The 21,788-nt window shown below is 50.4% G+C and overlaps 2 protein-coding genes and 1 long non-coding RNA gene across 3 annotated transcripts; 1 reads left to right on the top strand and 2 right to left on the bottom strand.

Moving 5' to 3' along the window:
• The first annotated feature begins 547 nt into the window (after window positions 1-547).
• LOC136482639 (uncharacterized) lies at window positions 548-4,110 on the top strand. Its single transcript, XR_010765145.1, has 3 exons — window positions 548-915; window positions 1,582-1,726; window positions 3,572-4,110. It is a non-coding gene; the product is annotated as an uncharacterized lncRNA (long non-coding RNA).
• On the bottom strand, window positions 2,076-3,565 carry LOC136482638 (thaumatin-like protein). The gene is made up of 2 exons (XM_066479850.1): window positions 2,502-3,565; window positions 2,076-2,316 (listed from the first exon to the last, which is right to left on the bottom strand). The coding sequence occupies exons 1-2, from the start codon at window positions 3,090-3,092 to the stop codon at window positions 2,221-2,223; spliced, it is 687 nt and encodes a 228-aa protein (XP_066335947.1). The 5' UTR covers window positions 3,093-3,565; the 3' UTR covers window positions 2,076-2,220.
• Window positions 4,111-6,795: 2,685 nt separating the features above from the next.
• Window positions 6,796-19,481, bottom strand: LOC136480569 (putative cysteine-rich receptor-like protein kinase 12). The gene is made up of 3 exons (XM_066478074.1): window positions 19,246-19,481; window positions 7,181-7,334; window positions 6,796-7,077 (listed from the first exon to the last, which is right to left on the bottom strand). The coding sequence occupies exons 1-3, from the start codon at window positions 19,479-19,481 to the stop codon at window positions 6,796-6,798; spliced, it is 672 nt and encodes a 223-aa protein (XP_066334171.1).
• Between the last annotated feature and the right edge of the window lie 2,307 nt (window positions 19,482-21,788).

Below are 21,788 nucleotides of genomic sequence, written 5' to 3'. Positions count from 1 at the left end.
TTTGGGTTGCCTTTAGTGAATGGTCTACAATAAGTCAATGGTCAATGGTCTGCAAGCCAGTGGAGACTCAATCCCAATGAATCCTCTCAAACCAGTGCCCCCCCCCCAAAAAAAAAAACCCAAATGGAGACTCACTTCTCAAACAAGGGGAGTGGTTGCAAGTTGCAACTAGATTATCTTCCCCCAAACTACTTTACGTGCGTGCACATGCACAGTAGGACGAACATGGACCAAGAAGAATTAGAATAGCATTCGTTGGTTCTTCCAATATTACACTTACAAAATTGATAAGAAATCGATTTTGGTGAGGCTGAGTGACATCTTCTCTTGATGCAGATGAGAAAAATAATAGAGGCTGTCATCGCAGCATCAAATTTAGCACTTTTTTTTTAGAATTTTTTTTTTCAAATTTAGCACATGACCCAACATGTCCATCAGTTCATGCACCACGAACAAAGTAGCCCAAAATATTCACTCACCGCAGCCCACCTTATTCAATTCAAGGCCCACTCAAATTGGACTCGATTATTCCTTGGGGCTCCAAGTGCCCCCACCGCACCACTACCAACGCCACCCGGCGGCGCTGTGGCCGCAGCGGCGGCGGCGGCGGCTATCCCCGAACGGCCGAACCATTGGACGAGGCTCCATATCGGCGTCTCACACATATCAGGTCAGGCAGCAACGCCACCCACCCTTATCCGGCTACCCCTCTACTCAGGCGAGGGCCTTCCGATGGCAGCTTGCTGTCTTGGTATACGCGGCCGGCGGCCACCAGCCCACCAGTGCTGAGGGGATCCGGCAGGGTTGCTGGAAAGGAAGGCTACGGCACGTTCGTGAAGGATATTACTCACCACATGGGCTGAGGCATTTGTGTCTGCAAGCTTCAAGACTCCATTTTTTTTACCCCAGATCCAGGTAATAATTCCTTTCCCAATTCCCATACAAACGCTATTTTGGTAAGCAAATTTTCTTCCAGCCTGTGTGATTGTTTGCTTCGTTGTAGCCAGTTAGATGTGCTATCAAAAACATTGTTAATAGACTATACGAAAATTGAGACAGGTCTGCATTTCAAAGATATGCTAAACTGAATTCCTCATCTGGTGCACAGCATGTTTGCCATGTTACAGTACTTCGAAAGTAAAATTATCCCAATATGTAGTGGGCTCAGATTATTTTAGCCTACAAAGAAAATGAAAAATACAACAGAGCGTGGCCTTCTTTTGGACAGAGTTTCGTGCGCATGATATCAATAGATATCCTCTTGGTGATTAGCCATTTCACCTTGGGGCTGATACATCAGAGGCAAGAGGTGGAGCTGAGAAGCTCACATTTCCAGCAACACCATAGATTGTTTGACTTGTTGCAACAAAGTTATGATCTATGTTGGTTTCCACATTCATGGTACCCTCCAAGACCTTGACAACATCGGACATTTGAGGCCTTCTTTTGCTATCAATTTGTAAACACCACATTGCGAGCTTCATCATTTGTATTACTTCTTGCTTGTGTACTTGCATATCATTATTGTGCTCATCCATCAAATCTGCTAACTGACCATTCTTCACCTTTTCTTCCAATAAGGTAATGAGATGTACGCTCTCTTCAGATCGGGAAGTGTCAAGGTTCTTCCTTCCGCTGATGATTTCCATTATCACGACGCCAAAACTATATATATCAGCCTTCTCTGTGATTTGTGACGTCAACCATTCTGGAGCTAAATACCCAGGTGTACCTCTCAGTCTGGTCATCACTTGGCTCTTATCCCTATCAATGAGCTTGCATAGTCCAAAGTCAGAGAGTTTAGCATTGAAGTTGTCATCTAGCAGGATATTTTGTGGTTTGACATCCAAGTGAGCAATTCTCATCATGCACTCCTCATGAAGATAACAGAGGGCCTTAGCTATGTGAGTAATAATCTTGCATCGCGTTCTCCAATCCAGAGGAAGAGTGTTATTCCTATGCCGGCAATAGATCCACCTATCCAAGGATCCTTTGGGCATGAACTCATAAACCAAGAGCCTATGTGATTTCTCTGCACAGAAACCAATCAGCCTAACCAGATTAATATGGTGAATTCTGCCGATTGTCTGCACTTCTGCCGAAAATTCTCTCTTTCCTTGACCAGTTCGATCCAAACGTTTCACTGCAATCATGTCCTCACCAAACCGTCCCATGAAAACAGTCCCAAATCCTCCTTCCCCTAGTTTGTCGTTGAAATCCTCAGTTGCTACTTTTAACTGTTGAAATGTGAACCTCACTGGTGTTCCTTGTAGGTCCCTGTAATCTTCCACTTGCTCCATCTCCCGGTGTCGTGCTCTTCGTTTGCACATGAAGAAAACAGCAACACATAATATTAGAAAGATAAAGCTGCTTATAGTAGCTAGAATAACAACTACTCGGCTTCCTGAGGATGATCTCGTCCTTGTTGCCCCAGAAGGTGAAACCACAGGGCTTGATGATGAAGGTGTTATCTGGATTGTGGGTGGAGGTTGAGGACTTACAGTTGCAGGCATGGGTTTTAGATCACTTGGGGGACAGAAGACAACCTCGTAGTCGGTGTTCCCTGGGCAGGCATGAGTTTTGCTATTGTCAGTAGGCACCTTGAACGCGTCTGGGCACTGTGACTCGCTGTTTCCCTCACAGCGTAGCACCATGCTGCATTCTGGCCCTTCCTTGGCCGGCAGGAGGGCCATAGGCAAGTTGAAGCCATCGATCATGGTTAAATCAAAGAAATCTGTTGGGCCACCGAGTGAGAACTCTGCAAGTGCAGCGGGCGGTTTGGGGCTCAACGAGCACGAAAGCGCGCCAGCACAGTCAGCCGTTTCACATGCCCCATAGCCGCTACTGTTGAACTTGCAGCCTGTGCGCCCCCAGATGCGCCCGCTTGTGGTGCCGGCCGGCACATTGAGGATCCACATGTCCCCAGATTTGAGCTCTGAGCCACCGCCGACTGGCGTGGCGGCTGGCCACACGGTGTAGCTGCAATTGTTGATGATGCTGAATATGGCGGCATCATCGGTGGCAACGAGTAGTAGTAGGAGGAGGATAGGGAGGAGACGGTGAGCCAGGGAGGCGGCCTCCACCACTGCCATTTTTCTTAGTAGCTTTCTTATGAATTGCGAGTTGTGACTCAGTGGAAGAATTGGTTGGTGCAAGGAACCTCGTTAAAGAGGAAACAGCAAATAGTAGTTGATAGGGAAGTGTCGGTGGAAAATTCCAAACATTATTGACTTTGCCTGTTGAATTTGTTCCACGGTGTGCAGTCAATAACGTAGCGTACGAGCTAGACTGCTTCTGGGGCTTGATTGTCATTGTGTACAAAGATTTGAATGGACGGGAGATGGGATATTAGCTGACTGCTTTGACTTCCAGTACAACAATTTTTTTCTCCTGTTATTGCTAGGGTTTGAGTAAAAAAAGAAAGTATCCCAAATAGCAAATAGTACAAGTGAAGAAGATATTTACTGCTGCTTAATGCTACTTGATTTGATTAATCTTATGTTAGTTATGTATTCGGTCATTGTTACTTTGATATTTCCTAATCTGCTTTCTGTTTTGTTTTGGCACTCAGAAAACATGGAGCTCTGGAGTCTGGAGTCTGGACTCTAGTCAGATATTCAGAGGCAGTAGCATGGATCCGGCTCAAGGTTTGGACACGCCGAACCTTGACTGGCTGAAGGTCAGTCTCTGCCGTGAACCAAGGGGAGGTCTTGTTGACCACAGCTTTGTAACCACCTAACCGGGATGTTGATGTTTCATCCCTCTACTTGTAATAGCTTGATTGGTCTTAGCTTTGACCGGCTAGTTCTTCGAGAATACCTACACCCAGAGTATGTACTCTGTAGGGTAAACGAGGGGCAGCTATGCGTGGATCCAGCTCAGAGTTTGGATTGCCTGACTGCCTACTGGGCAGTCTTCGGCCACCACAACTTGTGACTGCAAGGTGTCGCGCTCTACTTGTAACAGTTGAGGGGTGTTTATAGCATCTAGCTAAAGTGCAAGGAAGGGAAAATTAGATGTGAGCAGTGTAACAAAATCTTCCTTCATGCATATTGAAAGACGAGGTACCTTTTGAGAATATAAAATTGCTGGTATATTTGTCGCACAATGTCAAAAAATGGCGGCTAAACTAAGGATTGTTTCGTTCTGTGGCACTGGTTAAATTACACTTTTCTGTACTGACAGTTGATATCACACCCCTGAATAGGAAACTTGTTATGAAGAAGAGATTAAAATTCAGAGTCCACCTTAACAAGTAAGGAGAAAGCGAAAATCAAAGAATGAGCTACACACGCAACATACTCCAAATAACTGGAGATTTCAGAATGTAATAACACCCGATCCATGTGGCTCGCATGAGATTACATTCAATTTGCAAGCCTTCAAACACCCACGCTGCAAATTTACTTCGCTCTGTGGCGTTCTTTGATATTTTCCCCTACTTGTTTTCCTTAATTTCCTTTTTCATTAAAAAATCTCCCTTAAATAAGGCCTTGCAAATCGACATTTTTATGAGGGTCTGAAAACCTGGATTTCATAGCTAATAAGATGGAAATATTGACATAGAAAGTACCCACCTAATTCATATAAGGCCAGTCTCAATGAGAGTTTCATAGAGGGTTTCAGAAACATTAATTACTATGCCACATCAGCAAAATTGCTGACTTGGTAGGGTCATTAAGATGGGGAGTTTCATCAGAGGAGAGGGGCCATGAAACTCATCGGGCTCGGTTACCTAGTTTGCAGTCTTGATAACTGTACCATGAAACTGTGCAAGACTGGCCTAATGGGCCGCTGCTTATTCTTTCTGCCTTTCTGGCGCCCAAACATGTGAAGCCCACTATCCGTTGCCGCCACACGAGGAGCCAGCCCAAATTGCCCAGACCACCTTGCATTCCTTGAAGCCTCAAATCAGAACCTTTCGCGGCGGCGGAAACCTCGTCACCGCGGCGATGTCCCGAGGCGGCGGCGCTTCTACGAGCTCCATCGATTAAGGGTATCTTTCAGCCAGGGCGCCTCATCTACGATGAATCCGCCTCGTCATTAGTACGAGGTTAGTTTTTCTGGAGCCTTCTAGGTATGGTTTCCACTGTCAGTAGTCTTGCCTTCTGAATTCTGATGGTAAATTAACGCAATAATGCTGCCGCTGGCCGCTGCTGCATTAGTTTATTTTTAGGTGCTGGATAAGTTAACTGCATAGTGTCTTGACTTGAGGCTATTTTAGAGGGGATTCATGAGAGGAGTTTTGGGTCGACCCTACGTGGTCATTGGGTTGGTGGTTCCGGCTCTATTGGCCCTTTTCTAATTTTAGGACCGACTCATGCGGCCCATCGGCCTTGTTCTTGTGGGTCAGGTCAGCGACCCAATGGGTCGACCCGGCCCATTCCCATCTCTAGATTCATCAGGTTGATTCAATGTTGAAGTAATGATTGCGCTGTTTAGAGAGGGGGTCCGGTGATTTTGGATCCCAAAACTCACTATTCGAAAGGACCCGACCTACGACCTTGCATTCAACTATGCAGTTCTGACTTCTGAGTATGTTGTAGCAATAAGAGCACGTGCCCCAAAATCTGAATCAATATAGGTTATTGTTGAACTCCCTTTTCCTTATTTTAGAACAATCTGCTTGCTTCCTAATAGACACATTTGCAAAATGCCAACTGATCAAGAGAGGGAAAAAAGTTCGGCTAACACTGAGCACACACCAGCTACATAAAACTTTTCTAACAATTACCATGTTCTTCCCCATTCCAATTTCTAAAGCGAAGTACCAATATCTGAAATCTAGCAAACATAGGCTCACTGTATTAGGCTCTGAGAAAGGTGAAAGGCCAACAAGCAGAGGGTGAAAATAGATGCAGTTGTGGTAAAATAAAAACACATACGTATCTGTGCATGTGCTTGTGTCCAGAGGATGTTCTCTAATTTTCGCACCAAACGAGTAGGAGCCGCGTAAACATCGCATCCAGGACACAGTTGTAGAATCCACCTTACGAATGGCTAATCAGGTTTTCCTTGGTCAGATTAGGCACTTATAAGCTTTTGAATGCTCTGATTACAAATCCACCTTGCTGTAAATTAGTATCTTTCTTCCCGCTAAGGATGAAACCTTCGAAGAGTAACTCGGCCTGTTCGCTAGTTGGTTTTTTTGGCTGGTTTGGGCTGGCTGGTGCTGGTTTATTGTGACAGAAAAATACTGTTGGCTGGCTGATTTGGGCTGGCTGAAACCAACAAGCGAACAGGCTGACTGTATACAAGCCTGTTCTGAATAAAGAACTCTATGGCCTTGTAACAGCCTAAATTTGTTTAGAGAAGGAAATTGGACTTGCTATAAGGCTGTGTTTAGTTCCGGTAAGTTGGAATTTGGGGCTACTGTAGCACGTTTGTTTTTATTTGGCAAATAGTGTTCAAACATGGATTAATTAGGCTCAAAAAATTCGTCTCGTAATTTTCCACCAAAGTATGCAATTAGTTTTTTTTTCGTCTACATTTAATGCTCCATGCACGGGCCGCAAACATTCGATGTGACAGGTACTGTAGCACTTTTTGGGATATTATGGTGGAACTAAACAAGGGCTAATTGTACATATATCCTCCAGTTAGGAAAGATAACCTGACAAAAACTTTCTGATCACTATATACAACTTTCACATATATGTGGATTCATGGTTATTTGTCTTGCGAGTGACATAACAAACATATAAAGGTTCCGGTAAGACATATGCACACATGTTATTTATTTCGACGCGAGGCAAAGCACTATTTCCAGCACACATGTTATTCGGATACTGTTTATTAAGCTGGATGGACATGTATGGCCGTGAGGTACTGAGTGCTGGTAGGATTGCTTGTTATTGACACGATTGGCTCATTGAAATAAGCAGGTTGCTTAGGATTGTCCAGCTGGGTGCCCTTGTTGCTTAGAATCCTGACAACCTCTTTCATGTCGGGCCGGTCCTCTGGGTTGGCCTGAATACATAAGAGGGCAATCTGAATGCACCTGAGTATTTCTGTCTCTTGGTCATGTTCCTCGTCAATAAGCTGCTTACTGTTTTCATCTTCCCACAGTCGCCAAGCCTGTTTCAAAAGAAGTAAAAACCTCTTGGCCAGATGATCTTAAAAAAATCCAGATGGTACAGTTACTGAAGAGAATTGTTCTCATATACAAGAGATTACTCACAAAAGCTATCGGGTTCTCTGATCTTTTGTATCGACGAAAACTAGTCCCCACTTTCCTTCCACTTATTATCTCCAAAATCAATACTCCGAAGCTAAAAACATCAGACTTCACTGAGATGCTGCTTCCACAAAGGCATTCAGGCGCCATATAACCACTGGAAAAGAAAAGAGGAACAAGTCATTCACACTGTCAAACAAAATTTACTGGCAAATTAAGTCAAGCGTCAACTTGCAACTCGAAAATCTCGAGCTCTGGCTGCCAGAGCCTACTTGTCACCTCCCAGCAGCCCTTCATTCTTTGTCCAGTTTGTCTCATAAATACCTGTTCATCACTCATCTCTTTTGTGCGCTATATTCCTTTTTTCTTTTTTGGCAAAAAAATATCAAAGCATGACAGAAAGTTTGGTAATTCTGGTTGCCACTGAAAAACCAGTATGTATTTTCCATATAGCACCGAAAATGTTCTCTCTTCCTAATGCAGATAAGCTAGGCACGATAAGATGCAAATTTACTTATAGATGAGTTGCCAATTCTTACAGTGTTCCCATTGGTACAATATCATGTGATTCTGTCGCACTTGAGCTAAACATTGCTATCCCAAAATCAGAAATCTTTGTGAAGGACCGAAACGACGACCAGAGGGGGAGGTGAATGGAAGCCTCAAATTTCGTTCGAAATATTTGGCCGCTGTCCCAAAATTAAACCCCAAAGACAACCACACGAAAGAGTAGTAGTCCACGAGCCAACTAGGTGGCTGGATGTCTATGGCGATGACCAAGTGACACAGCGGGACCCTCGAGAAACAGCCAAGCCAAGCCCTCGACGTAATGCTCCGAAACCGAGAAGACAGCACAGGGCCAGACTGTCCGTGGGCCAAGTGCGGACTGTCCGCGGGAGGGGGTCCGGCCTGTCCGCGGTCTGCGTTGGACTGTCCGCCGGCCAAAACTCCGAAAACAGATGACGAGAAATAGTTTTGGACGCTACTGAAACATGAACGGCGGACTGTCTGCGGTCAAGGCCCGGACTGTCCACTGGTCAAAAATCTAAAACCAGACCGAGAGAACTAGTTTTGGTCGCGGCTGGAACAGCAGTCCTGGACTGTCCGCACTCTAGGGGCGGACTGTCCACGGGTACGGACACCGAACAGCACCAAACGCACAGAAACAAGCCCGACTCTCGGACTGTCCGCAGTCAAGGCCCGGACTGTCCGCGAATCGCGAATCAGCAAGAACAGAGCGCCCGAAAAATCGCCAAGAACACAAATTCGTCCGATTTGCGGCCAAATCAAAGCCAACTGCCACCAAATTTGAACCAGGTGATCACAAGGCAGGAGGTGAGCTACCTCTAAAAGATCATCACTCAAAGATTAGCCAATCAACGGGAAATTTGAAACAAGCGAAGAACACCGGTTTTCCACTCCGAAACGATCTATGAACTAGTGAGGATTCGGACAAATTCCTTCGGTGGAAGGGATCATCTCACGTCTTAGTTCATCCCAAATCAATCGGTTTGACTCAAAACGACCCACAACTCAAGATCCAAGCAAGAACGTGAGAAGGGGGTGGAGAGGGAAAAACAAGAACGCGAAGAACACGAACGAGAATCACACAAAAGACTCAAACCTTGAATCCCAGAGGGCACGAGGAGGTTAGGGCCTCCATTCCCGCACAAATCTTCGGTTTGATTACACAGATGAAGTGGCTAAATCATCGGAGGACCTCTCAAGCAAGAAACTAGAGGGAGGGGAAGACCTAGAGAGGGGAAATGAAAATGCCAAGAGGTGAGGGTGATTAGTGCACCCTCATCCTTATTTAACAGGGCTATTACACAAGTCCCAAACTGCCCCTGGATAATTAGAGCGAACCACCTAACCCTAAGGCATTATGGTCCAACTTAGTCTTCTGTCGATCGGACGGCCACGCTTCCTGCACAGATTTGCTTCGCCTCGACGCAATCTCTGTGATTCCACCACGTGCCGCCCCGTTCCTCCTCGGAACCTCCGCTCGGGTTTTTGAGGCCCAAACCCGAAAACCGTCCACCTGTGGTTTTGCGGCCCAAACCACCAAACCCGCTCGCGAGTAGCGTACTCCATACGCGTCCCATGCTCCTCGACACGTGTCACCACCGTCCTCGATCGCCCGACCGCCAAGTCTTCCAGAGCCTCCGCTCGACTTGCACGTCTGCCGTCTTGACTTGGTCAACACGGTCACTCCTCCATGTACACTTGCGCTTATCGATGTCCCCAAGTGTCAGCCATCGCGGCTGGTCCTCCGGTGCTCCGGTCCCTCAGTCTAAGCCTCAAGTCCGCCCTTCACCGCTCTCGGTCCATCGGCACGGCCCGTCTCTACTTGACCTTCACCTCACCATCGACCACCGCCTCTGAGCTCCACACCTGCGCACCACAAACCAAGAGACATGTTGCACAACACAACTCACGCCATGATTAGTTCACAAACTCAACCCAAGACGCGAATCACGTTGACAATCACTCATCACACCGAGACCACATGGGTACCTATCGACCATGTATCCGCACTTTGGATTCATTTGATTGTCTAATAGAATGTTACTTGCTTTCAAGTCCCTGTGGACAATGCATATTTCTGGTTGCAATAAGTTGTGGTTGTAAAGAAGTCCTTGAGCAATGCCATCAATTATATTCTGACGTATAGGCCATGTCATTGATGCCCACTTTGTAACGTCTGCAAGTATAATGAAGTGCAGTTTATGAATGGCGAGAATTTTTTATTTCTATTTAAGGGGTCGAGGACTGGGGTTGCCATTTGGTGAACAAGCAAACAGCTGAACATACCTTTGAAAATATCGTCCAAGCTCCTGTTGTGCATGTACTCATAAATAAGTATCTTCTCATTTTGTTGCATGCTCATCCCTTAGAGGCGATAGCTAGGACCTCCGAGGTATGGCTGGTGCAGTTTGAGTCGGCAGCAGCTGCTGTGCTTCAGCGCCTTCTTCAGTGCAGCTTCTGTCTTCTCTCTTTCGCTTGCGGTAATCGCCAATTACCTCCTTTGTACTCCGTCTGTGTGTTTCATCTACTTCCTCTTAATGAAAAACGTGCCTCATGGCACGGTCGAGAAAAAAACAACCAATCAGCTTGACAAGATTTAAATGTTGAAGCTTTGCTATAAATCTAATTTCATTTCTGAACTGTTCCAAACCTTGACTAGAATACGCCGCTAATCTTTTGATTTCCACAATTCCACAAGTTAATTGACCCTGTGCAAAAAGGCGCTCATGTTTATAAGCAGTTAGTTAACTGGGCCTACTTCCGATAATGTTTATTTGGTTAAGTGATTATTGCAGCATCACTACTCTAACCATTACATCTAATAAAGCTGTGATCTACACTATGAAGATTTTAGCAATATGAATATATCATTTAGAGACAAGCATAAGAGTCTTCAATCTTTTTTCTCGAATATGTAGGAGAGATGCGTATCATTTAACTAAAGAAGAAGAGAACAAGTAAAAAATCAACACCCCATCACCAAACAAAAATCTAAGAGTCTACTATCAGTAGAATGATATTGTTGGAGAGTTCTTTGTAAGAGTTTTCTTGGTTATCCTTGTAGTGCTTTTTAATAAATGTAACGGGACGGATAACTGGAATATATGCAGTCAACATAAGAGGGAAAAAAATAAGTTAATTCGTTGTCATTTGATGATTTTACACCAATTATCCTATTTACTATTTTTAGCCTCTTGACCTACACGTCAGTGAAGCATTGAGTTGCATATCAGAAGCGACAATTCTTAAATATTGCTATTATAGTCTCTTTTCAAATACCCTACCCCACTAAAATGGTTTGAATCTTGCTTTGGGAAAAAAGAACACATCCACATATAACCAACAGACCCAACTTCAGATCTCTAATAATTCAGTGGAAAATAAGTCTTCTCGTGCAAGCTATGAGCCTCTCTAACCTCTATGTCATGCTGTCGGTGCAGAAAGTGACCAACACGTAAATATTTGTAGTTTTACCGTACGTTGTGATCGGAGGTGGCCTAGCACTCAATGACATAGGATTTATACTGGTTCAGGCAACGTGCCCTACGTCCAGTTTGGATCGGTCGGTGACTTTATTCCTGAGCCCAGGTGCTCGAAGTTTGCAGTGGGGATACAAACGAGAAGGAGAAAGATGAGGGGAGCAAGAGGCCTCGGTCGGACTCTGGTCCGAGCGCCGAGAGAGACAGGGGCTCCGCTATGAGCTAAGTGTATGAGCGTGAGCTCGTGGTTTGAACCTGGCGGTTCTGCTGTGGTGTCCTAATGATCTGAATGAATCTGAGAGAACTGGAATGGTGAACCTATCTGTTGGAAGAGAGTACATCCCCTTTTATAGATGAAGGGGATGGCCTTACAAGTGAGGGAGAGGGAGAACGTCGGTTGCTAAGTCTTGCTTCCCACGCCGTCGGGTACAAGATAATGGTAGGCGCCTACAACACTATTGAGGCGCCCACAACACTGTTGAATGCCAGATGCACATGGGAGGTGGCGTTGCCTTCTTTGGATATGGCGGACGTCGGCGCCTACCACATTGTCGATGCTTAGAGGCATGTGAGGGGCTTTACCATGTTTGTCCGGTACGATAAAAGCCAGCGCCCACAACACTTTCGATGCCCAGAGGCATGTGGGGGAGCCTTATCATAAGGGAGTTGATGGTGCCTACAACACTATTGGGGTTCTGACAAGTCTAGAAGGTTGCAGGGCATCCTTCTGTCATATCCTGTCGGTACCCAGGGTATGGTCCCGGTATTGTAGTTTGACTTTGTGCCCTGCCCTATCTTTTCCATCCATTTCCTGGTCCTTTTCGAGCGGGCGTCCCCGGTCGGCTAGTTCTAGTCGAAGAAGAGTAGTGTGCAGGGGTTCGGCCAGGCCTTCTGGTCGGAGGGCCGCCCGGAGGTGGGCTGGCGACCGAAGTGAGTGCTTTCGGTAGGAGTCGAAAATGGAGTTGGGCCAAGCCTTTTAGTCGGAGAGGCCATTTGGAGGTGGTTGGAGACCGAAGCGAGGGCTTCTGGTCAGAGAGGCGGGCCGGAGTTGGAAGCGGGCGTCGTTCCTCCTTGGCCAAGCCTTTCGGTTGGTGACTGGATCCTCTCTCCGGCCTGTCTTTTTCAGGTACTTGGGCCGGCCCGTGAGTTTGCGTGTTGTTTGCAACGTTGCCTGCTGGGCTGAGCCTTCGCTGGGAAGCCGGTCTGCGAGGGACCCTAGGTTTATGAACCCGACAGGAGACCCCGAGCCCCCGGGCGATTCAGGTAGAATCGTCTGGGGGATTTTTGTCTTGGCGGCGGGTGCGCGCGAGCGCACCCGCGGGTGTAGCTCCCGAGCCCCCGGTTGATTCGGGCAGAATCGTCTGGGGATTTTTTCATATTGCCAGTGGGGGAAGTTTCGTTTCATCAGCGGGTGCGCGCAGCACACCCTCGGGTGTAGCCCCCAAGTGATTCGTGCAGAATCATCCGGGGGGTTTTGTTAGCGGGCGTGTGTGTGTGTGTTTAGTAGAGACGGAGTCATCAACCAAGGCGTCTTTGTGCAGCCGAGGTGGTTAGTTTAGGGATTGGATGAGACAGAGCTCGTGGATCCGAGCGTCGGTGCACGCTGTGGGATCAGGCAAGCTTTGGGGTCGTGGATCCTGGTGTCGGTGTGCGTCGTGGGATCGGGTGAGTTAGCTCAGGAATTGGACGAGACGGAGCTCGCTGATCCTGGTGTCGGTGTGCGTCATGGGATCAGGCAAGTCGGAGTCGTCGTGGACCTTGATAAGTTAGTTCAGGGGTCGGACGAGACGGAGCTCATTGATCCTAACGTCGGTGCGCGCCGTGGGATCGGGCGAGTCAGAGTCGTGGACCCTGGTGAGTTTAGTTTAGGGATCAGACGACGAGACGGAGCTCATGGATCCTGGCGTCGGTGCGCGCCGTGGGATCAGGCAAGTCGGAGTCATCATGGACCGTGATAAGTTAGTTCAGGGGTCGGACAGGACAGAGCTCGTTGAGCCAGGCATCGGTGCGTGCCGTGGGATCGGGCGAGCCAGAGTCGTGGACCCTGATGAGTTTAGTTTAGGGATCGGACGACGAGACGGAGCTCATAGATCCTGGCATCGGTGCGCACCGTGGGATCGGGCGAGTCAGAGTTGTCGTGGACCCTAATAAGTTAGTTCAGGGGTCGAACGAGACAGAGCTCGTTGATCCTAGCGTCGGTGGGCGCCGTGGGATCGGGCAAGTTGGAGTCATGGACCCTGATGAGTTTAGTTCAGGGATTGGACGAGACAGAGCTCGCGGATCCTGGCGTCGATGTGCGCCGTGGGATCGGGCGAGTCAGAGTCGTGGACCCTGATGAGTTTTTGGTGTGCCGTGAAGCATAGCCGGATGGGGCGAGTTTTGAGGTCGCAGACCTAGGTTTTGGTGTGCCATGAAGCGTAGCCGGATGGGGCGAGTTGAGGTCGTAGACCCAGGTTTTTGGTGTGCCGTGAAGTGTAGCTGGATGGGGCGAGTTTGAGGTCGCAGACCCAGGTTTTTATCTTGAGCCCCCGAGCCCTGTTGGGCCTTCGTAGGGGTCGGTTTTTTGAGTTGTGTGCGTTACCCTATCCTCAATTTCTCACGACCGGAGGGGATGAGTTTTTTCGCTTGTCCCAATCGCTTGGGCTCGAGTGACGCCCTCGGTGAGCTCGCTAACGGGTATGATCGAGTGGAATCCGGGTCCGATGTTTGTGATAGGGTCGGCATAGCCCTCTTGTGACATTCCACTACTCCTTTACCTGCAACCCGGCAGATGCCTAGGTCATTCCGGAGACCGACCCGGGTGGCCTGACGGCCTCCTCTCGATGGAGATTCTGTGGGCTTGGTAGAGGCTTAGGATCGAACGAGAAGGTTGAGATAACTCAGTCTGCTTCGAGGCAGACCGGGCGTGGGCCGCACGGGGCTCATCTACGTTTTCTCCCCGGGCTCTGTTTGACGTGGGGCGGCCATGAACCTTCCATGGGCCGGCCTTCGAACCTGGATCGGTCGTTGCTTCATGTTGAATGAGGCAACTGCCGCTTCGTGACACAACACAGAGCGTTGTGATGCATTTCGCTGCATGTGCGATGCTTAGTTCCCGAGCCCCTGAGTGATTCGTGCCCGAATCATCCGGGGGGTACGGGCGTATGAAATGAATGCGTGTATGGATGTATGAATGACTTATATAAAGAAATAGTGGGGTTTTAGTAATGTTACCTTGACGACTCGAGTGGCGGGGTTTGAAGAGCTCTAGTCAGAAATGTCCGATCGGGACCCATGCTCGTCGTTCATGACGGAGCCAGCATGGCCTACATGGGGCGTCCCTTTGCTCTTTTGCATGTCGCTCGGTGTTTTCCTGAGCCGTTCGATCGACCTAGGAAGTCCGATGGCCTCTCCTAGCGGAGATCCCATTGCTTGGGTTTTTCAAGTATAGCCTAGAAAGCGAAGGGCCGCCTGTGAGTGGTGGCACTTTGGTTCCTATGCCCGTCGTGCGGTAGTGGTGGGCCATACCCAGGCCACGTCCTATTTCGTCGGTCAGTGTGCATCCCATCGGTCAGGGTGCGTCCCATCGTTTCCATCCACATTGAATGGGGGAAGGGAGAGAGTTTTTCGCTCTGATCCTTTGCCCTTCTTTACCTACCATGTTTCCTTCTTAAATAGGGGGAGGGAGAGGGCTTCTTGTCGCAGTCCTTTGCCTGTTCTCCAACTTTTGCCTCTCTTCCTTCTTCCTCCTCACCGAGAGTGCCCGTATGCCACGGCGGTTCCTAAGTGAGAGAGAGGGTAAGCAAGGGGGAGGACTCACAGATCCCTTTGTGAATCCGGATCTTGATGTCGAGCTGGATGCTGCTAGAGGTGGTGCTGGCCGTCTTTGCCTGAGGAGGGGCGGCTTCTGTCGAAGGAGGTGCTGTGCTGGATTTGTTCGCGAGGCCTTTTTCGGGATGGGGCCGTGTGTGGAATCTCTCCGACGGATCTTCACTGGCGAGCTTTGTTGGAGGAGAAGTTGCCCAGAATCGTGCCGGTGGAGGGTTCCATGCCTGCAACTGCTCAAGTCGGCCAGTTCATAAAGTTTGAAGATATATCCTCCAGCCATGATGGCCATACCTTGGCGGGCAGCATCCCTATCCAGGAACTGCCTCGACTGCATGAGAAAGTCAGGAGCTCCATGTTCTTCTGTGGAGTTTCTATGGGTGTGACACCCTTGAGGTACCTGTTGCGCTAGCCGAAGTCAAGGGAGCGGAGCCGGGCGCGTGCCGTGGCCTTTCTTTTGGCACCGGATGATGTCGCCGAGCGACCATAGTAGCATTTAGAGTAGAAGTAGTCAGCAAATGTAATCGCTAAGTTCGTGAGGGAGCCCTCGTGTGAACAATTTTTGTGTCAATGAATATATCAGTTCTGTTTTTTATGATGGATTTACTCCGTTCGGAGAAGTTTGTCCCCTTCGTTCCTTAGTTTTTTCTTTAGTGTAATTTTGTTTTTTATTCTTTCTTTTTCGCACCTGCCCGTTCGTCCCGTAGGCTGCAACCTTGGGAGCCCGGGGCATGGCCCGCGAGGCTCAGCTGCTCGTAACCATAGGTTGAGGCGGGGTGCGATCAGTCGGAATATCTAGAGCAAAGCTACGTAAGGTAATCAAAGGAACGAACTACCCTTTCATTTGGGTAGGAAGGAGTTTTTCCATATGACGGTAAACGAAAAGAGAGGTAATTTTTAGTATTGTACCCTCATGTAGCCCCTGAGCGACTCGGGCTGAAAGTGTTCAGGCCGAGGTGTTTTATAGGAGCAAGTGCTGACTAAAAAGCGGTAAGACCTAATTTTAGGGGAAAAACGACGTAGCTGTTCAATGTTCCAAGTGTTGGTGAGAACGTTGTTGTTGTCGTCCTTCGGTCAGCAGGCGCCTAGTCGGATCACTTCGGTTACGGTGTACGGTCCTTCCCATGGTGGAGAGAGCTTGTATTTTCCTTTGTTGATTGGGTCCTCCGGAGCACGAGATCACCGACTTCGAGGGTCCTCCCCCTGATCTTTCTTTCATGGTACCTGCAGAGAGTTTGTTGATAGTGAGTAGAGCGGATAACGGTCATCTCGCGGGCCTCCTCGAGTAGGTCGACTGCGTCTTGCTGAGCCTCCACGGCCCGGTCGTGGTCGAAGGCCTTCACTCTTGGGGCACCGTGGTCGAGGTCGGAGGGCAGTACTGCCTTAGCTCCTTAGGCCAAGAAGAAGGGTGTGAACCCTGTGGATCGGTTTGGGGTCATTCTTAGGGTCCAGAGGATCGCTGGGGCCTCTGCAACCCATTGCCCGGTGTACTTATTGAGTTGGTCGAAGATGCGTGGCTTAAGTCCTTGGAGGACCGTGCCATTGACACGCTCGACCTGACCGTTAGTTCATGGGTGTCCGACCGAGGCCTAGTCGATCCTGATGCCGTATCCATCACTGAAGTATAGGAACTTCTTTCCAGTGAAGTTAGTTCCGTGGTTAGTGATGATGCAGTTAGGAACGCCAAACCGGTAGATGATGTCGAGGATGAATTTGACCGCCTCTTCCGAGCGGATGTTGGTGATGGGTTTAGCCTCTATCCACTTGGTGAATTTGTCGATTGCTGTGAGCAGGTGAGTGAAGGTGCCCGGGCCCTTTTTGAGGGGTCCTACCATGTCAAGGCCCTAGACCATGAACGGCCAGGTGATGGGGATGGTTTGGAGCTCCTATGCTGGTAAATGTGTTTGCCGAGCGTAGAACTGGCATCCTTCACACCTATGGATGACCTCCTCTGCATCTCGTAGTGCGGTGGGCCAGTAAAAACCTTGGCGAAAGGCTTTTCTGACCAGCGACCTTGGGGCCATGTGATGTTCGCAGATTCTAGCATGGACCTCGAGGAGGAGTTGTTTCCCTTGGTAGGTAGGGATGCACTTCATGAGTATCCCCGATGGACTTCATTTGTAGAGTTTGTCAGCGATGGCAACGGACGTCTTGGTGCGTCGAGCGATTCGTCGGGCTTCAATCCTTTCGGGTGGGAGAACCTCCTCGAGGAGGTAGGCGAGCAGTGGTGCTCGCTAGTCGGTTTGATCGAGCACCAGTATGGCAGCATCGGTGGGCGACATCATTGTGGAAGTACTAGGGTCGGAGCCCCCGAGCGCCGGTGTGGCCTCGAGGTCGGAGCCCCCAGGTGCTGGGCTAGCGTTGGGGTGTGCCTAGAACGGACCTTCCAGGACGTAGGCAGATGGCTTGTGGAGGTCGTTGATGAAGACTCCGCTTGGAGAGGGATCTAGCTTGGCGGCCAATTTCACGAGAAAATCGACCGTGTTGTTGTCCCTTCGGGGGACGTCATGCAGCTCGATCCCCTGGAATTTGTCCTCAAGCTTGCGTACCTCCTGGCAGTATGCTGCCATGAGGGGGCTTTTGTAGGAGGACTCCTTCATGACTTGATCAACAACCAACTCTGAGTCGCTATGAACGTAGAGTCACGTAGCGCCGAGCTCGATGGTGATGCGTAGTTCATTGATAAGGGCCTCGTACTCCACGATGTTGTTTGAGGCTGAAAAGTGGAGGCAAATGAACCACTCTTGCCCCCGAGCCAGGCGCCATTACAGACCCGTCGAAGTACATTGTCTAGTACTCGTGGGTGATGTCCGGGGTTGGTTGCTGCACCTCCATCCATTCAGCGACAAAATCCATGAGAGCCTAAGATTTAATGGTAGTACGAGGGACGTACCTGATGTCGTGGCCCATGAGTTTGAGTGCCCACTTGGAGATCCGTCCAGCGGCATCGCGGTTGCGGATGATGTCCCCGAGCGGGTATGAAGTGACGACCATGACCTCCTGGTCGGCTAAGTAGTGCAGGAGCTTCCGGGTCACCATTAGCACGGCATATAGGAGTTTTTGCACCTGGGGGTACTGGACCTTGGGTCGGTGAGTACCTCCCCGACAAAGTATACAGGCCGCTAGACCTTGACCTGATGTCCCAACTCCTCCCTTTTGATGACCAGGGCGGCGCTCACCACATGGTTGCTTGCTGCAACGTAGAGGAGGAGGGGTTCTCCCCGTTTGGGAGCGACGAGGATTGGGGCCGATGTCAGGGTCGTTTTGAGGCTCTCGAGGGCCTGCTGAGCTTCCTCAATCTAGACGAAAGCGTCCGTCTTTTTGAGGAGCTTATAGAGCGGCATCCCTCGTTCGCCGAGTCGGGAGATGAACCGACTCAGGGCGGCCAGACAGCCGGTGAGCCTTTGCACGTCCTTAATGTTGCATATAGGGCCCATGTTGGAGATGGCCATGATCTTTTTGGGGTTGGCCTTGATGCCGCGCTCGGACACAATGTATCCTAGTAGCTTCCCCTTTGGAACCCTAAAAACACATTTTTCAGGATTCAGTTTGATGTTGAACCTTTGGAGGTTCGTGAATGTCGCAGCCAAGTTTGGGATTGTTGGTTTCGGTCATTCGGCTTGATCGGGCTGATCAAGCGGGTCAATTTGGTCGGTGAAGCATTGTTGCATGCACCTTTGGTAGGTGGCGCCAGTGTTCTTTAGGCCAAAGGGCATGGTTATGTAGCAGTACAAACCATACGGGGTAATGAACGAGGTTGCGAGCTGATCGGACTCTTTCATCGCGATCTAGTGATAGCCTGAGTAGGCATCCAGAAAGGAGAGGATCTCGCAACCCGAGGTGGAGTCGACTATCTGGTCTATGCATGGCAAAGGAAAGTGATCCTTCAGGCATGCTTTGTTGAGGCCAGTATAATCGACGCACATTCTCCATTGCCCGGTCTTCTTTTTAACAAGAACAGGATAGGCGAGCCAGTCGGAGTGGAACACCTCTCTGATGGCGATCTCTTCGCCTATGGCCCTACGCCTCTCGTCATTGAAGCGGCGCAGGCGCTGCTTAGCGAGCTTTGAGCCTGGGATGAGGCGTAGCGCATGCTCGGTGACCTCCCATGGTATGCCCGGCATGTCATAAGGTTGCCATGCAAAGACATCGCGATTGGCGCACAGGAAGTCAATGAGATCGTATTCCTATTTGGCCAGGAGCTGGGTCCTGATTTGTACCGTTTTGGCTGGGTCGGTGGGGTTGATTCCCACTGACCTGGTTTCCTCGAGTGGGCGGAAGGACATCGAGGGGGCTGGTTTGTTGCTATCTGGGATAGCTGGGGTTGACGACTCCACGAACCGCGGGAGCTCGACAGAGTTGATGACCATGGTGGTGAGCTCAAAATGGTCGCGGTCGCACGTGAAGGCATGTGAGAAGGCGCTGCTCATGGTGACGACGCCATTTGGTCCCAGCATCTTTAGCTTGAGGTAGGTGTAGTTGGAGATCGCCATGAACTTGGCGTAGCATGGTCGCCCCAGGATGGCGTGGTAGGACCCTGGGAAGTCCACCACCTCAAAGGTAAGCACCTCTGAGTGGAAGTTGGCCTTGTTGCCAAACATGACGGGCAAATCGATTTGCCCAAGTGGGTATGCCTGCGCACCAAGAGTCACCCCGTGGAAGGGAGAGCCCGCTAGGCGGAGCTTCGACCGGGGGATGCACATGGCGTCAAGGGTGTCAACGTAGAGGATGTTGAGGCTACTGCCTCCATCCATCAGCACCTTGGTGAGGCTCTTCTTGCGGACGATGGGGTCAACAACGAGCGGGTAGCATCCCGGTCTTGCGATGTGGGAGGGATGGTCCCTCTGATCGAAGGTGATCGGGGATTCTGACCAGTTGAGGAAGGAGGGGACGGCTGTCTCAGCGGCGCATGCCTCCCTATAATGCACCTTGTGCTGGCGTTTGGTCCAGATGGCATCGGATCCACCAAAGATCATGATGCAGTCCTTAGGGTTGGGGAAACCGTCTCCGTCCTTGCCTGCCGCGCCTCCTTTCTTGGTCATAGCCTCTTTGCCGTCTCCTTCTTTCGGCCCGCTGGCCGTCGGAGGAAACATTTGAGGAGCTCATAGTCCTTGTAGAGGTGTTTGACAAGGTAGGCATGGTTGGTGCATGGGCTATCCATGAGTTTGTTGAAATGGTCAGGCAGGCCCAGCTAGGGTTGCTTGCCTATGCGATCAGCTACGGCGACCAACGCGGTGTTGTCCGATCGACGCCGATCCTTTTTGTTCTTCTTGCCCCTCTGCGTGGAGGGGCCCTCATCTTGGTCCTTGTGCTTGGCCTTGCCCTTGTCCTAGCCTCCATTGAAGATCGCTCCGACCGTCTCCTCACTAGAGGCATGGTTCGTGGCGACATCGAGCATGTCGTGGGTGGTACGGGGCTTCAGGCAGCCAAGCTTGTGGATCAGGGACTCGCAGGTCATCTAGGAGAGGAATGTGCTGATGATGTCCGCGTCGACGACATCAGGGAGGGAGTTGCATCGTTGGGAGAACCTACGGATGTAATTCCACAGGGACTCACTGGGCTCCTGCTGGCAGCTCTTGAGGTCCCAGGAGTTCCTAGGGCAGACATACGTCCCCTGGAAGTTTCCGACAAAGACCCTCTTGAGGTCCGCCTAGTCACGGATGCTGTCGTGCGGGAGGAATTCAAGCCATGCCCGAACATGTTCCCGACACAAATGGGGAGATACTGAATGAGGAAATAGTCATATCCACCCCTCCGGCTCGGTAAGCGAGCCATAAATCTTTGAGCCAAATACCGGGGTTTGTGTTCCTGATGTACTTGGTGATGTTGGTGGGCGGCCGGAAGCGCCATGGGAACGGCGCCCTCCGGATGCGCCAGCCAAAGGCCCATGGTCTCGGGCCCTCCGGGCTGGGACTTCGGTTGTCAGGCCGGCGGCCGTGCATGGGGCACGTTTCACCAGTCCCCTCGATGGTCCGGCCGGGGCCTGTGTCGCCTGTCCTTGCCGCTGCCCGATGAGCGTCATCATCACGTCGGGCCTAATGCCGGTTTCTAATGATGCTGTGGGCATCTTGGTTCGGATCGAGCCATTTGCGTGGCGGCGGTTGGCGTGGAGCATGCACCGGGTCAGACTGTGGCGCAGCTGCGGCCTCCCGTGCCGCGCTGGGTGGCTGTAGTGGTGAGAGGATGGAGCGATCCGTCTAGTGCATCCTAGCTCCCCTAATGGGATGAGAGGGCGCGTGTCAGAGTCGCGATGCGGAGCTTTCCGCTTATTGTACGGCGGCGGTTTCTACCAGCACCCGGAGGTTCCGGTAGACCACTCGCTCCTAGGGGTCAACGGGCTCGGGAACACCGCGTAGAAGCATTGCCACAGCAGCGATGTTCTGGCTAGCCTGAGCGAACTGTGGGGGTCGTTCCCCTCATTTATGATGTTGCGCTGGACCTGGCGGGCGTGACCCCGAGCGCCGCCGGTCGGGACATGCACAGGGGGCGCAGCGTGCTGTACCGAGCACGCTGGTGTGGGCGGTGGCTGGCCATGCCGCCTTTGCCATAGCTCCTCAGCGTGCCCTTGTGCAAGCACGATTGCCCCTGCACGCAGGTCCGGAGGGGTGTGAGTCTGTATGGACTCCGCAACCATCAGTGGCTGCCCCGGAACATCCGCCATAGCGCACTCCCGGGACGAACGGCGGCTAGGTGCTACGTTGCCGATGCTGGAGCCGTTGCTCCCAATCTCGTCATCCAGGGGTTCGTAGAAATAGGCCGGAGCGTGGCTCGCCATTCCCACGAATTCGGATGTTTAAGGT

This window comes from Miscanthus floridulus, chromosome 9 (genome assembly GCF_019320115.1).
Source record: "Miscanthus floridulus cultivar M001 chromosome 9, ASM1932011v1, whole genome shotgun sequence".
Lineage (NCBI taxonomy): Eukaryota > Viridiplantae > Streptophyta > Magnoliopsida > Poales > Poaceae > Miscanthus > Miscanthus floridulus.
This window is presented reverse-complemented; position numbering and strand designations above follow the sequence as displayed.